Source organism: Numenius arquata, chromosome 1, assembly GCF_964106895.1.
Source record: "Numenius arquata chromosome 1, bNumArq3.hap1.1, whole genome shotgun sequence".
Taxonomy (NCBI): Eukaryota; Metazoa; Chordata; class Aves; order Charadriiformes; family Scolopacidae; genus Numenius; species Numenius arquata.
In genome coordinates this window covers 13,129,626-13,146,124 of record NC_133576.1, presented here as the reverse complement: position 1 = coordinate 13,146,124, position 16,499 = coordinate 13,129,626, and the positions used below count along the sequence as shown (strand labels likewise).

The window sequence follows — 16,499 nt, the reverse complement described above, 5'->3', positions numbered from 1 at the left end:
CAGGACTCATGCTTGCAGGGGATACTGCCTGAATGGGGCAGAGCAAGGCGGAGCAGTGGTCTGTATTTGTACATCCATTGATAAGGCATCTGAGCACTGATCTGACTGGTCTGGCATCCCATCTTCTGGCTCAGGCCACGGCCATCCACGTTAGAGCACCTGAGAGTAGCTGGTACCCGATAACGCAGGGAGAGATGAACACCCCTTGTGAGCTCCCTAGACATCTGCAAGCAGGTGGTAATAGGATAAGCTGTTTTCTGTTCCCCATTATAGGAATCTGCCCTTACTGGACAAAGGGATGGAGCCTGTACAATCATCGGCTTTAGGGGACACTGTCAGCAAGTCCCTATTTGTTGTCAATTGTGTAGAGCAGCAAGAATTTCCTGAGAGCCAACCCTTGAGGCTCTGGCTGCACTGTGACCAAAGGTAAAACACAGAAAGCCCAAGGGAAGAAGACTGTTTGGTCCAATCCATATTTGATCTGGCTTCTTACAGCTATGTTAGCCACGTGCCAGACAAAGTCAAGGCAGTTTAAGACCAATGGCTCTTGACTCCTGCACACAGGCGACGGTTAGGGTTTCTTGAGGGTGTTTGAAGCAGCTCAGAAATGTGCCTTCATTGTGTGAGGCTGCAACACCTGCTACAGACAAGTAGTTGGGTGTGAGCAGGGACGTTAGTGAAAGAGGTGGCGTTGATCGGGAGTAACGTATGTAAGCGTGCAGCGTACACAGGGTTGCTTTTCAGAGGGGTGTGGGTGCAGCCGTGTAGCTGTGAGCATGAGAGCTTGCTGGGAAAGAGCAAACATGTCTAGAAAATGTGGGTGACAGGATGAAAGCCTCCTTGTGTGAGACTGTAGGAATGTGCACTCCATTAGTGCTTGGGAGGCAAAAAAGGTCACAGTGATGTTGGAGTTGTGCCTGTTGGTGTGGCAGGGCTTCTGTGACTGTGTCTAGAGAGACCGTCTCTAGGAGGTGTATATACCGTGGGTACAAGTGTTTGAAGATATTCCTCTGAAGAGCCTGTCTCAAGAGAAGACATGCAACAGTGTGTGACTTTCATGCTAATGAGATAATGAGGTGAGCAGTACAGCCTGTGCCCATCTGCACCAGGGAAATCTTTAGGCAACATGAGACTCTCAGGAGCTCTTTCCACTGTGGCAGCGTCCTGAAGTAGGAGACCTTTGCAGGGTGTCAGTACCTATTATGGCTTTTTCTAGTGCCAGCTATGCAGGGGCTAGACATTGCTTTCCCTCCTTTCCACTGCAGCAGGTGAGTCTGGCCAGTGCTTAGGTGAGGATGTATTCCCACACTTATATTTGAACCCCATAAGGCAACAAAATATAGAGTATGCCAGGGGCACAGCAGCTTGGCTAGTTGCCCCCTGCTCATTACAGTATCAAGCATTTATATATCCCCTTACAGTATTTTCTGATTCCATAATGCTGGTGGGATTTGAATGCAGATAATGTTTCTAATCTTGACAATCCTCTTGGCTCAGGACCTTGGGACAGAGGCAGCTGTAATGTAAGAACACACCCGCTCCTCCTCCTCCCTTTAAATTCATATTGCTTGAAGTCTTGGCCAGCCAGAGCCCCTGTCTTTGTGTCTCTATAGCAAGTAATTTAGCTTGGGGAGATGGAGGGGAGAAACTGCCCTGGATGAAGTGGACCAAACTGGTCATGCAGTCTCTGGGGTACAGCAGGAGCTTTGGGCGGGCAAAGCTGGCTTAGACCATGAGCAAAGACCACTGTTGCTTGTAAACTCATACCCCATGCACCGTTTTCAGCCTTCCTCTCTTGTGTGTGGAAACCTTTGCAATGCACATTTTTTTAGCTACAGGATCACAAGCTGTGTCCTGTGCAGCCTTGGGAAAAGGAGGTGTGAGTTTGAGAGCACTCCTTGCTTATCCCACTTCCCTCAGGTAACAGCCATACTTGGATTTGGGTAAGCGTGAGGGAGTGCATGGCCCTCTGGGATGTGTGAGAGGTGCCAGCCCAAAGTGAAGTTTGAGTACCACCAAGTAAGCACTACCTCATCTTGGACGGTGTCAACAGTTACAGGCAATCTGAATAATGGGGATGGAAAAAAACAACTCCCTGTCAGAACGTCTGAACTTCACACGTACGATACCTATCTGGACCTGGGTGTGATGTTGGGAAGTTTCGGGAGATGTAAGAAGACCCACAGGGTCATTCTGAAATCCTAGGTTACAGAGCAGCAGAATTGTCACCAGCTGCCTGTCCACGCTCATATTACAGCTGCAGACAATACTAATTGTGTCAACCCTCAATCTGGTGTCAGTTTTGCTGCTAAATGGCAGACAAAATCCAGAAGAGAGGGTTATAAACGGGGGTGGGAGGGGCAGATGTCTCAGCACAGTCAGTTTTTCATTGTGGAGTGACATTATGGCTTAGTGGCCTGGATTTTCTTCCCACTTCTCTAGCACCTGCCTGGAGCTCCAACAAGCGGTAAGGTTCATCTTTCCCAGGCGCTCAGGTTGAAAAGCGGGGCGCTGGGGACATTTGGGTCTCTGTGAAAGCCTTCATGAGCAAACTTCTCTTAAGCATGGAGAACTTTCTGTTTCCCTACCTGGCAGTGGTGGAAGAACAAAACTCAAGCAATGCAAGGAGAACAACAACAGGAGATGATGAGAATGTCCCTTAAGCAATCTACGCTTCTTTGCTGTTTCTCTCCTACTTGCTTGAAAGTTGCAGTTTATGTTGATGGTCAGAACCTGGTTGATGTAATGATGATGATTTTGTATCCCAAAATGTTAGTTTTTTTATTTCAGAAACAGCAGCAGGAGATGGCAAAAGTCTAGTGTAGTTCCTCAAAAGCTTTGAATCTGCATGCCTTCATGCTGCGGTTGGCTTCTCTGTTGGTCAAGCTGGTGTGCTGTTTGTTGGAGAGGAGAGTGGGGTATCTCTCCTTCCTAATGCTGTGTGGTCTCTTCTAGCATCCCCTTGCATATCCCACCAGCAACGTTTGGGGTTCTTGCATAATTCAGACATGAATTACAGGTCCTGAACCATCATAGTGATCAAAGAGAAGGGGCAGAAGACTGCTGAGCAGCTGCCACTAGAGGTGCCACTCTTTTGGCAGCAGTACTAGGGGAGACCACGTTGTTCCCACCTTCATGCCCTTTTCCACCACCTGAGCTGCCCAGACAGGCTGTTTATTGCTGAACCTGCCGTCCCAGGGAGTTGCTGCTCCTCAAACTAAAAGGCAAGTCCCCAAATATGGAACACCCAAAGGTCACTCCTGCAGAGGTGGCTTTCACAGGTAATGCTCCAAGAACGCCTCCCCAGTGCTTTAATTGCCACGCAGCCTCTCAGCCCGATCAGACATACGATGTGCTCTTTGGCTGCCTCCCTAAAGGTTTCGCATAGTTAGTATTTTTATCTGCACCGGGCATCCCTAATTTTAGCGAGTGGTAAACCAAAGCACAGCCTCCCCAGCCGTGAGCTAACCGGGGCCGGTGCCCGTGCCCACCCAGCACCCACGGGTGCAGGGGCCACCTGCTGCTGCTCTCGGCCAGTCCTCGCTGGCACTGCATCACAGATGTTTTGCCGACTCAGCTGGGCAGCTGGCACGCCGAGGACAGCCTGGGCCACGCGTGTGTGCGTGCGTCCATGTGCTGAACCAGGCTGTGGGCCCTGGGACGGTGCCCGGGGGCCACCCCGCTAAGCTCCCCTTCGACAAAACGGAGACCAGAGGCATAATCTGGGGGCTGTCCTTGACAAGAGTGAAGCTGTCACTGCCTTGTTGTCCTTCCGGCCTCAGAGAGGCTGCTTTGAAAGCAAAGGCCATGAGGCCCACGCAGGGCACAAGCTGGGTCCTTTCAGTAGCTGCTGGAGGAGGGAAGCATGCTTGATATTCAGCCTGTTCACCTACGCAGACCATTGCTGATGTCATTCCTACACCTCCAGCTCCCAGGAACAACTCAGATTTCTCGAGTTTCTGACCAAGTGGGTGTGAGCCAGTGCCTCTGAAACCCCAGAGAGCCCAGGGTGCTCCAGGCAGGAGCCAGGAGTTCCCACCCTCCATCCGCGGGAATGATCAGTAAGGGGGGACCCTGGAGGAATGGAGTGATCCTTGGGACAAGAAAAGCCTTTTACCCAGGGAGGTGAGAAACAAGAACTAAAGGAAAGCTTTAAAAAACACGCAGCCCCTTTGAGCTGGGTTCGAGGTGTCAGAGGTCTGCTAGCTGACGGCATCCCTTCTCCTGCCAGGGCTGGACAGGGTTCCCAGAAAAAGGACATATCATGTACAGCAGCTGGCCTTCGCCAGGGCTGTGCCAGCGAGCGGGCAGGAATGAGCACCCTCAGCACTGCTGAGGAGGGAGCACTGGCTGTCCCGGGGCACCGGGGAGGGGAGGAGCAAACGTCGGCTCTGCGGTACCCCCCGGGAATTGAGTTCTTCACCATCGCTCCTTGTTCTATTTCCTCGGGCAAGGTTTTGTCTCATGTATGTAGGTAAATCCCAATGTGCAAAGGAGAAAAAAAAAATTAAAAAAGGAGAACTTGGACTTGTAGAGACTTGTAAAGTCACTTCTTTCCTAGGTGATGGATTCCTTGCCTGTGGCCTGTTATTTAGGGACAGAGGCTGCAAAAGGACTTCTTTGGTCATCAAAACAGGGACTGTGTCATTCAGTCTGCCATAACCTGGTCAACGTCCATTTAAAACTTGTTGGGCTGTTCTCCCCTTGTCGTCTTCCTCCTCTGGTGATTAGGGACTTCCTAGTTTTCAGACTTGGTTTATTCATAGCCCATTTGTCCTTAGGCTTGGTGCTTAAATAGCTCTTTTCCCTCTTGGGTGTTTAAAGAGAATTATCATATCCCCTTTCCACTCTCCCCACAAATGAAGGAGCATGAAGGAAGGGCAGTCACAGGCTTTGATTAGTTTGATTTTAGATGAAGGGCACTGGCAACCAAGCTCTTGTATAAGGTCATGGTGGGCGAACACCACATGGCCCACCATACTCAGCCTGCCTCGCGGAGCAACAGCTGTCCCAGCCCGCAGGCAGGCTCCTGAGAAATGTCAAGGTCTGGGGTGGAGAGCAGGAAATGACAACTATAAACACCACACATGTCCACTGAGTAGGCGAGTGTGAGCTCAAGCTAGCCCTTTTGAGGCCCCCCACTCAGGATGGGGCAAAGGCACCTCATTATGCAAGAGTGAGATTCTGCCTCCCGAGAACCAGCCCAGCATGAAGGCATGGGAAACCCTTGCTGGCACTTTTTTGGGAACTTGACTAGTGTGGCAGGATGGTCGAGACCTAAGAGGATGGGATTTTCAACATTTTTCCTCAATTAAATCTCTGAAGGAAGGAGTGACGCAGAAAGAGTCTCCATGCAACCTAAGGTCTTGCATGGCACCTACAGAGGTTGTCTGCTCTTCAGATGGACAATGAGAAGAGCTCCTCACTTCAGGGCCAAGAAAGCCTGCAAAGCCTAAGCAGACTTGGCCTTGCACTGTGTTAGGAAGTGAACCCAAGCTCATAGGGGTCAGCCATGTCTCCAGGTGACATTTGCATGAAAGATGGATCTCTGGATGAGACCAGCTTGATTTTCTTTAGATCCTGGGATTACAGCTGGTGTCTGCTCTGAAAACTGCTGTCAGTACACCTCTCTCCAGTCATGCTTTAGCAGCTGAGAAAGGTGCCTTTCAAAGAATGGTATGGCATTAAAGCAGGGTCTTATGTTAGATGCTGGTCATGCAGCCAGTCCAAACTCACTGCTACGAACTGACTGAGGGACTTCAGAGGAAGAAATGGGGCAATAACAGGTAAAGCAGCCTTGGAAATTGTTTCTGCCACTGTTATACAGAAAGATCAAATCACTTGTCCCTGGATGTCAACGTGCCCATATGTGAAACAGGAGCTCTCTGTAACTTGTTTTTGTGACTGGCACATCAGTGAGTAAAGTCCTCCTAAGCGCTACTGCTAAAAATCAGTGCTCTGCTGGCTGTTGATGAATTGAGACCTAGTTACATGGTCTTAAAGGGCAAAGTAATCAGTGCAGGCTTTTTCCTTTTCTTTCCCTTCCTTCCTGATTTTTGCATTCACTTGTCTGTGGTGGAAGCCACTGTTTTAGTAGCCATGGAAATGAAAACACCTCTTTTATTACAGGTATGTACAAGGCACTGTCACTGTAGACTTCTGCACATACCCACCCAGCAAGGTGTGCCTCGTCTCTCATCCTGAGAGGGAGACCTGAGTAAGGACCTGAGTAGGGACCCAGAGACCTGACAGTTTCTGTGACACTCAGTGAATATGTCTTGTATAACGTGTCTACCCAGCCCAGGAAATTGTGTTGAGGCACCATCTCATGAACATGCCCATTTTCAAAGAAAAAGACTGAAATATCAGTCTATGAAACAAACAGAGAAGAGTGCTTAAAGAAAGGGCTTGGATGTATAGGTATAGGTATAGGTATAGGTATAGGTATAGGTATACTCTACCTAGAGATGGAGATAAACTAGAATCTTGTCTCCTGGTTCCTATGAATTTCTGGAATAAACTACACAGACTTAAACTTGTAAAACTTTTTTCTGCATTGCATCAGAAGCAGAGAAGGACTTTTTGCTATATATCACATAGCTCTGAACTCTTAAGGGAACATCTTCTTTCAAGAGATTTCAAGACCATGTGGATGGAACTGCCCCAAAACCAGCTGATTTTGCACCAGTTCTTCCAGCCTGAACTGGAAGCTGCAGTAGTTTCAACACTTGAAAATAAATCCTTGCTCTCAAGTGGAGTAGGAGGTAGGCCGCACACCCAGTTTAACCCTTGCCTTTTACTGGATTAAAAATCTGTCTTTGCCTCTCACTCCACAGGTAGCTACAGGCTGTAGTTGGGCACTGGGAGGATCTCATGCAATGCAATCTCAGGTTTTATATTCTCAGGTTCATAGGAGAAGTTTTCCCTTGTGTTACAGAATTGGCCAAATAAGAATTTTCACTTTTTCTGCCATTTATTGCTAGAGACCGGGCTGATCCTAGATCTCTTCTGGAAAATGGAGTACCACATCCCTCTTCTCTTATCTCTAATCTGACTGGTTTGTGTTAGGACAGGTGTCCATTAAAGCTGAGACCTTTCAGGACAAGTAGCTTTTTTTCTTACTTGTCTGTCAAATAATTATTGGGAAACCTTGTGCCTGGCTGTTCCATCTGCTTCTTCACTGTGATCACCTAATGGGGCATGCAGGACTCTTGTGAACATCGCCACAGAAAAGGAATAGTTACTGTTAGTCCCATTACTGCCTGGTTCTACCTCTGCATTGCCCTGTACGGAGGCTTTTCCCCACTCAAGCTGCAGGTGCTTTCCAGTGGTCAGTGGTGCAGAGTGGAGTCATAGTAAAAAGGCAAACAAAGAAGCAGAGTCCTGTAACCTGGGCAGTGAAACAGCCTGTGCTCATGCTGTCTCTGCTCTGGGTTGTCTTGTAACAGTTCTTCCCCAACCCTTTTCTACCCTAGCCAAAAAACAGTTGGCAGGCACATCTCCAATCATTGCTTTGACTATTTTCCTGACAGACTAACCCAACAGCTCCCAGCTTTCCCACCCTGGCCTGAGGGGCTGGCACTGCCGTCCTTGGAGCTGTCATCATGCACAAAGGATGGTCCAAAGAAGCTGCTGTTGCTCTCAGAGTGGCTTGGTTGTCTCCAGACCCTGTCCTCGCCAAGTAGCACCCAGCAGTATAGATGGCAGGAGCTGTCAGGGCTGCTTCATGATGATCTTCACCTTCATTCCCTTTTTAGACTGGAAAGGGACCCTGGGCTGCATGGCAATCTGGTCACAGTCCCCAGTATGCCTGGGTGCTGGGAGCTGAAGACCCTGTGTGCTGTCCCACTGTAATATCACTTAATGATGGCATCCCTTTTCTGGTGATAGCTGGTGTGCTTTGACAGTGTCAGTCAGTCCTGCATGCTGGGCTTTTGTCCTGGGAAGGAAATTTTTCCTATCATATCACTTTCTCCTCAGTTTGCTGTTTGTAGTTATGTAGCCCCAGCCAGAGCTTGTTACTGAACATGAGCTTCATATTTCAAGGAAACCGTGCTCATGACCAAGGGACAATATATTTCTAGGTTGGAGGAGTGTTTGTCTACACCCATCTTGTCCTTCTTAGGTGCTTCATTGTTGTGGTTTTTTTCCATGTGCTGAAGCCTGAACTGGTGGCTGGATCTGGAGTCAAGAAGGAACTGGCTGGCACTGCTGGCACTTTTGCTTGCTTCAGCAGCATGCCATATCATCTACTACTTGGGCACATTTGAGAGTTTCTACTAGCAAATTTGCAGGAACCTGGGAATTGGTTCTCTCTTGTTCTTTTCTTGGTGTCTAAGATACTTCTTTGGGTCTTTGGTCTTTGGAATTATAAATTTTTTATAAGGTACATGTGGGAGAAACAGAAAGGGTAGACTATTTATTTTTTTGTGGACTTAACATACATTAAACCCATTCCCTCCCATGCGCACGCACACTCATGTTCATCAGGCAATAGGACATAACAGCCCTTAACCACCCAGCTCAGATCCTTGCTTAGCTCCACACCTGCCTGTGTTTTGGATGAAGGCTCCCTAGTATTCCTAGTGATGAAGACCAGTGCCATTTTATGGATGTGAGGCTAAGGACATGATGTTTCTCAGACTGTGGAAGCAACACCTCTTGTTATAAGTCAGTAGGCAAGTTCTCAGTACGGTAAGATGGAAAAACATAAAATGCCAAGAAGGCATCTTATTATAGGCTGCACCCTATGCCGGGAACCCCCCAAGCTGGCTGGCAGGGAACACCAAGGGCTGGAGTGTTCACCTCTTAGATACCTTATTTCAGGTGTAAAGGACCTTCAGCACACAGAACCCAAAACCAGAAATTAGATACATAAAGCCTTCCTGAGTGAACTTTTCCCAGATTTGGTTGGAAGGAGAGGCCCTGTCACTACTTCTGTGCCTACCCGGCAGCTCACTACTCTGAGTACTTGCTCAAGTTATGGGAAAGGCGGGTTCAGCTGCTGACTACCTGCAAGGAGACTGATCCCAGGCAGTTCAACTCCTGGCTGTATGGCTCCACACCTCACCCACGGAGCCACTGCAGGCACTTCCTTCCCTCTCCCTGTCCTAGCGAGCATGTGGTGAATTCCCACAGCTGGATGAGCTCTGGCAGGGGAGACTGAGTGACCTCCACGCCACAGCACATTATGGTTTGAGGTGAGGGAGGTGAATGCTGTCACAAGAGGGAGCAGATTGCAACCTGGCTTGGCCACTGCTTTCATGAGTGCTCCCATGGTTGAGTTAGTACAGAAACTGGGAGCACCAGCACCTTTCTGGGCTGTGCCCTACACAGGATAGGACACATCCTATCTTCTCTGCTGCCTTCTGAGACCCTCTCCCTGTCTGACACCTCTCAGGTGACAGAGGCAAAGGAGTACTCGTTCTGCAGATTGCTCTTGTGCTCAGGCTGTCAGGTTGCTGCTACTGCAGTTCCCAGTTCAGAGGAGGACTGTGAAACTTTGAGACATGCCCTGAATCAGCATTGCAAGTGCTTGGGAAATTTTGAGGTCAAAACCACAAGTGCTGCTTGCTGTGTGTCATGGTTAGCTGGTAGATGAGCATTAGTGGACTGGAGCACTACAATTACGTGAAGTCTCCTGGGGATCTAATCCTCAATCTCTTGCCCAAGGTCACATAAGAAGTCCATGGCAGAGAGACAATCGGAAACCAAACCACCAGAACCCTAAGCTAATGTACTCACTGCTGAAACAAAGCCTGCAAAATAAAAGCTTTCAGCCCAATTGTATTGTAGCCATTGCACCCTTGATACAGCTGATTGTTAACATGGGTATAGGTGACATGGGGACTAAAGCTGATAGTACACAACAGATACCTGCTTCTGTCAGATTTCTATAAATATGTATTTAGCAACCGCTTGCCATCTATTGGGCACGAAATAGCTATCCTATTAAATAACAATGCAATTATACTCCCAACCATAAACATTTCAACTGGAGTTCCAACGTTATTTTTTTCTTTTCTTTGCCAAATTTTATTTTATTGCTCACCTGGAGCAAGTAACTGTTTCCTGGCAAGTGAGTAAAATCTGGTTAGTTTTTGAATCTTTCAGGTCAGACTTGCTGAGGAGGTCAGTAGACTTTGAACTTGACATTGGACTTTCTCAGGTCCCAGCTCTCAGCAAGCGTATTTTCTAATTCACATTTGCTTTACTCCTAGGGGTGCAATGAATTTTCTCTCTGGATCTGATAAATAAAGCTTATGTGTTTCTTCTGTAATTCTCACTTTCTTTCCAAATGTGTCTTTTATTTAAGAGGGAATATTTCTAAGCCCCTGGTAGGAAACAAGCACCTAACAATCCAGGCTTGCAGCTGTGTGATTCCCTAGATCACAGCTACACTGCAAGAAAGAATGCTATCAATCTACTTTACAATTTTTACCACAATTTATTTTACTGAGGATTAATTAATCATTCTTTCACAAAAGAATTAACAACACTTTTTTTTTCCAGCATAGAAGTGAATGGTTGCATTAACAAGCGGCTACAGACTGGTTCCAAGCAAGCAACCAAGTGTCAGAAAAACAAAAAGGGATTTAACACTGCATCAGTGAGGGGCTTTTGAGATAGGGAGCTAGGACACCCGTTTGCAGCACAGTTTGGTAAGGCTTCTTGGCTGATTACTCCTAGCGGGATAGAAAATTGGACCAAATCCAGAATGCAAGGGGGATACTGGCTTGCATAGAATGAGAAAGGATCTAAAAATTTCAAGCTACAGACTCAGGTCTGTGCTGAGATTTGGGAATGCTCAGCTGAGCTGAGTTCACGTTGCTGATATTTGCAAGGCTACTCGCTATTGCCTGGGTTTTTGACATGCAATCCAGAAAGACTATTTCTCAGCAAAACAACTCAGAATAGCGCAATAGAGGCTTTTTTCCTCGGCTTCACAGAATTCAGGGGCTAACTCAAATCCAAGTAAACAAGCCTAAACTTTTGGGTACTCAACCCTCCCCTGCACAAAACCCTTTGACTGTCCTGTCCCGTGGCTTCTCTCCACGGCTCCAAGCAATGCTGTGGTATTGACCCTGGCTAGGACATGCAGCAGTGCTTACCTCCAAGACCATCTCTGTCATCTGGAACTGCTTCTGGGACACCTTGTCAGAGCTTACGGGCTCATGGAAGAGGAGGCAGAGCATATCATACTTCTTCAGGGCCTGCTTGTAGTTCTTCTCGTTCAGGTCAATCACTCGGTCTTTCCCATCATAAGTGGGGAAGTTCAGTCCCTCTTCCGCCTTGCAGCAGAAAAGCAGGTAAAAACCTGCCAGGATCCAGCAAGTTGCCTTCATAGGGGAGTCCTTGGAGTGCAGCGGAGGATGGGTAATTGTCCCCCTCCTTCTTAATTTAGGAAGAGGGGGAGACCAAAGGCTCCAGGTGAAGTTCGAACCGAGTTTCTCTTTCTGCTGCCTTCCTAGTGATCAGCCCAAACTCTGCAAGGCTTGTGGGGAGCAGCAAACTCTGCTGTCCTGGGCTCACAACAAAGAGACAGACAGGAGAAGCTGTCAGGCCAAGCCCTGGATACCTTACATAGCTGTGTCCAGCTCCCGTGTCATTAGGAACTCCATTTTTAGGAAGCAGTTGTTTCAGGCTAAAAATAAACCCTGCAATGAATAAAAAGGACAGATATGACACCATTGAGGGCCTTGCTGGCACTCTGCATCATCTGAGAGAGAGGGAGCGAGCAAGAGGGAGGGAGTGGAAGATGTCGATGCTGGGAACACGCAGGCAGGGTTTGTGAAGGGACAAACTTCACTTGTAGAGAGAACCAAGGCACGGCCTGTCCTACTAGGACTTAACAAAAATAGAAGGTATTTACTGCATTTTTTAATAAGGGTATCTCCTTTGTAACCCCTTGGGCATCACAGTGATTAGGCTTTGGATAACACATCTTGGATTAAACAGTTTCAGAGCCTCATCTGCACCGCTAGAGGAAAAGTCCCATTTCCTCAGCTGCAAAAGAGGTGAGGGCTCGTGGGACTCCCTCCTCCTCCTCCTGCCTGGGGCACAAGCTGGAGCTGCTGGCTGACATTCAAACTCTTTCCTGAAGCACCTTCTCTGCTTACAGGGTACCAGGAGAATTGATGGCCCTTGGACCTACAATCCCAAAGCAGATGGCAGCTTACATTGCAACCTCCCATGCCTGGAGCAGTTACCAAGCCCTGTACATTGCGGGCAAGTGGTTAAAACCTTATCGTAATAAGAGGGATGAAGGGCAGGAGGTGTATGCCCAGGCTGGTGTCTTGGGGCAGGAGGCAGGGCTCTCCTCAAGATGATGGACAGATTCCACCATCGCTGCTGGCCTCCCCATAGATGGGACCTGCCTTCTGGCCCTAAAGGGGTTTTTCACATAACCCTGTTACATTTCCCAACAAGCTGTCCCACATATTCCTTCCTCTTCATTTCCTGGGAATGGTGACCGGGGGCTGAGTGCCGGATGCTACTTTGCTGTGCCTCCCACACCATGCTGCTTGGGGAGAATAGCTCAGTGGCACTGTCTTTCACCTCTTCCCCTCCTCTGACTGGGGTGTCACCCCTGCCCCATGACTGGCAGCGACAGGCAGGTGGAGGCAGGCCAGCTGGCCACATGCCACCACCGGGGCTGACGTGGATCTGCTGGGGAAGGCACACCGAGGGGCTGGCAGAGAAGAGCTTGACAGGGGGCACGGGTCTCTTCCCCCTGCCAAAGTGACGTGCAGACAAGTGGCCTTGTCAGGCCTCCTCCTTGCATGTTGCTACATCCCAGCCTTGCTCCATCCACACCAGGGAGGAGATGATGTCCCTTCTTGGTGCATGCAACTCTCACCCCAACCAGCTGTTCCCATTTAATTGTATGGCTGGATTTCAATATTTGGGGTGAAAGGCAAGCATTACTTAACAATTATAGAATCATGGAATCATTTAGATTGGAAAAGACCTTTAAGATCATCAAGTCCAATTGTAAACCTAACACTGCCAAGTCAACCACTAAACCACGTCGCTAAGCACCATATCTACATGTCTTTTAAATATCTCCAGGGATAGTGACTCAGCCACTCCCCTGGGCAGATTATACCCATCTCTTGTGTGATTTAGGAGTGCATATCCCCTCAGCTTTCACTTCCAACCTGAACAGCCCATGACTTACTGACTGAAACTCTGTGGGCAACAGTTTCCAAGTCTGTCTTATTCCCAAAGCCTCCTCTTAGTTTCTGTTCATGCCTTTTCAGAAGTTCAAGGTTTGCCTGCAACTTGAAGTCCTAATGATGAAACCTGAGGAATGTGGGTAGAAGCCAGAGCTAGGCAGCCTCCGAAATACACTTCCTAGAGAGGCATCCTTCAGGGGCGGTCATTTCTAGAGGAAAATGTGACAAACCTGGATACGTCTGATCGCTTTTAGTGAGACAAGCAAGACTTGTGTCACAGTGGGTAGCAATGGCTGGGCTGACTAGGCTTTCACTGAATGTTTGGGCTGTAAAATGAACAACTGAGCTTGTGGGATGACCAGGCATACACCAGGCTGGCTGGTTGCGTTTGAAGGGCCCCATGGATTTGGGGTGTAGGAGTAAGCTTCTGCTGGCATCAGAGTGTGTTTTAAAGCAGGCACACATCAGACAGGGCTGTAAAAATGGAACGTTCACAGTTACTTCAAAATTGGCTTCCCAGGCTCCTGCCCTCCTTTTAGTCTTGCAGATCTTCAGCAATTGCCCCACTTTCATATTGCTCAAGCTATTTTTGAGGCACTTTCTCTCTAGGCTGAGTAACTTTTTAATCTGCCTAAAAATAGATGCAATCCAATTTTCATTTTCTCCTCTTTTCACTGTCAAAAAAAGGAACAAAAAGGCTTTTTATTCACAAAAAGTGTTGCCTCATTAGCCCCAGATACACCAATTTTATCTGCCCATGGCACGAGTAGCAAAGACTGACTGTTAGGCTTCACCTCTGCTCCGAAGAGAATTCCTCCAGCAGACCCACACTGGTCACAGTCCCTGGAGAGTCCATCTCTTTGTTTCTCCACTCAAAATCTCAGTGGGGCCGTTAGTGATAAATACAGTGGATATTTTGGGGCAGGCAAGAAAAAGGCAGTGTGTAGACCTCATGGATTTGTGGAACCTGAGTTTTGTTGAAGGCCCATTTCTACAGGACACTGCTGAAAATTTTCCCTGTGTGCCAGATCCTCCCCTGTAGGGTAAGAGCAATAGCAGTTCCCCATAAGAGGGGAGGATGAGGGAGACAAAGAGCTTTTTTGTGAAATCTTGGATTTTGTATTCACAGGTTCACTACAAATACTTTGTGCTATCTTTCTGCATAGTCCAAGGTCTTCCTCATGCAATTTAGCTGCCTGTGGTTGCAATGCATCTGTTTCTGTGGCCAGTGCCACTCAAGGGAATTATATGGTCAGCCCTGTGTCCTGGGACATTTGCCCTTCAGCTCATTCCCTGACATTTGTTAGTCTCTGATATGAGATGACCAGAAGGCTCAACCTTCTGACTCCTTAACCATCTTTTAGCCCTGCTTCTAGAAAAATAAGTATGATGCTCTGCCCTGGCAACCCCTCCCACCAGCCACCTGAAAGCTCTCTGAGAAATGAGCTGATAGGGCTTAATGCCTGTTCACCTGGGCAGGTGCCCACACATTGTTCAAACAACCTTCACAACTGGCCCCAAAATTTCAGGCAAAGAAAGAAAGAATTAAAGGAAAAGCTTGCTGTTGGTTTATCTACTATTCTAGGCTCTTTGGGATATATTCATTGAGCAAAATCCTGGCTCTAGGGAATTATGTTGCAAAACCTCCCCTGACATGCATTGAAGTAGGATTTTACTTTGTTTCTTTGAATTTTGTGAGGATAGATAGTGACAGAAACACAACAAAAGTCCTCAAAACAGTACAATCTCAGCCCTTCACTTCAGGCCTGCAGAAACACAGGGTGGGGATGTAGGATAAATAAATATCTCCTTCTTGTTTTTCTTACTTGTATTAGAAATTAGGGATATCCACTTGCTGCTCTTCCCTCCTGGCTACTGCAGCTGCACTCCATGCTGCCATTCTCACCTTCATTGTCCTTTCTAGCTCATGCAGGAAAAGAGGTCCCCAGCCACTGCTGATCCAAATGCTTCGGTGAGCCTTTTTTCCAGGGCTTCAGGATTTAAGGTTCTGCTTTAGCTAATCTCTTTTCAAGCTTCTAAAACCTTGTATGTTTTGCAAGATAGGAGTATTCAGAAAATATGTCTTTTGCCACCAGCTAGCCAAGTAAGGTCACTTTGAGTGTACCGCTGTCAGTAGGGTGGAAGCCTCAGAGACGCACTAAACCTTTCTAAAGAGACTAAGGGGATCACTATCATCTCAAGGAAACCTCTGCAGTGCAAGAAAACCTAGTTCTCTCTCCCTTCTCTTCAGCCCTGAAAGGTTACAAGTCCTTCATGGTGCTTTACGTTGCCTGTATTCTAATGCAGTCATGTCAGTGACTGACAAGGCAGAGAAGTTATATCATTTGCACTACCTCCCTTTTTTCCCTGTTTTAAACTTCCAGAGATCTTTGTGTGTTTTGACTGAGGTGTCCCAAGACCTGCCGTGTGATAAGAAGATGCTATAAAACCTCCTATTTTCTGACACACAGGTGCTATTTGTGATGAGGAAAATAAAACACAGCACAGACAAAAGCACTTATACAAAATTATATAGAAGCTGTAAAGGGAAGGTCAACAAGAAGACTCAGAAGTCCTGAGTCACTCTGAGCCACGTAGGGTCTCTGCTCATTGACATTTCAAAAAAGTCTTGTTTTTTTTAAGACATCATGTCCCCCAGAGCAAAGTTTCTCTGTGCCACCTTATGGGGATCATTGCACCCCCTCTGTCTTTGGGACCTGGTCTGGCATCTGTGTCTTATACAGGTCAGAAAGTAGTTTAGGAGGTCAGAACCAGAACTGTCCCAGAAGAGTTGGGATAGTTACCTCCCTGGGTTTATAATCTCTACACAGCAAGACAGGATTTAACTCAAATTTCACTCAGGGCCAAATGGAACTGGGCCCATTGGCATGGATGAAAATGGCTGGGAAGGAGAGCAATAAAGTGAAAATGAAAAGCATAAGGAGAAATGCCATAAGCAGGCAAGGCTGCTTCTTCATGCAGAAGTCTAATAAGGGACATCTGAAGTCAAGCTGCTGTGGTGGCTGGGGGACCCATCAGGTGGACTGGAAAAGGCTGCAGGTAGCCTGCAGCAGGACAGAGAGGCAGTGACCTGCCTACCCATTCCGGCTGGGCTGGAAGCTCCACCAGCCTGTGGAGCAGGGTATGCAACCCACCCTGGAAAGGGTGGAGGCAACCCCTGGGAGGAGTTTCCTGCAGGTAGCACTGGGATGGGGGGGATTTTCTCCATTTTTCCTGTTGCTCATACAGGAGATAGTTTCAAAGAAAGAAGAGCTTAAAATTGGCATTCTGTGAATCCTATCTGGGGGGACAGCTTTGCAC

The 16,499-nt window shown here is 47.8% G+C and overlaps 1 protein-coding gene across 1 annotated transcript in view; it reads right to left on the bottom strand.

The window, feature by feature from the left end:
• CASQ2 (calsequestrin 2) overlaps window positions 1–11,549 on the bottom strand; it is a 36,537-nt gene extending 24,988 nt beyond the window's left edge. Inside the window, exon 1 of the mRNA XM_074151796.1 lies at window positions 11,112–11,549. Coding sequence (XP_074007897.1) covers window positions 11,112–11,345 — 234 coding nt within the window. The 5' untranslated portion in view covers window positions 11,346–11,549. The remainder of the gene's footprint in view (window positions 1–11,111) is intronic.
• Between the last annotated feature and the right edge of the window lie 4,950 nt (window positions 11,550–16,499).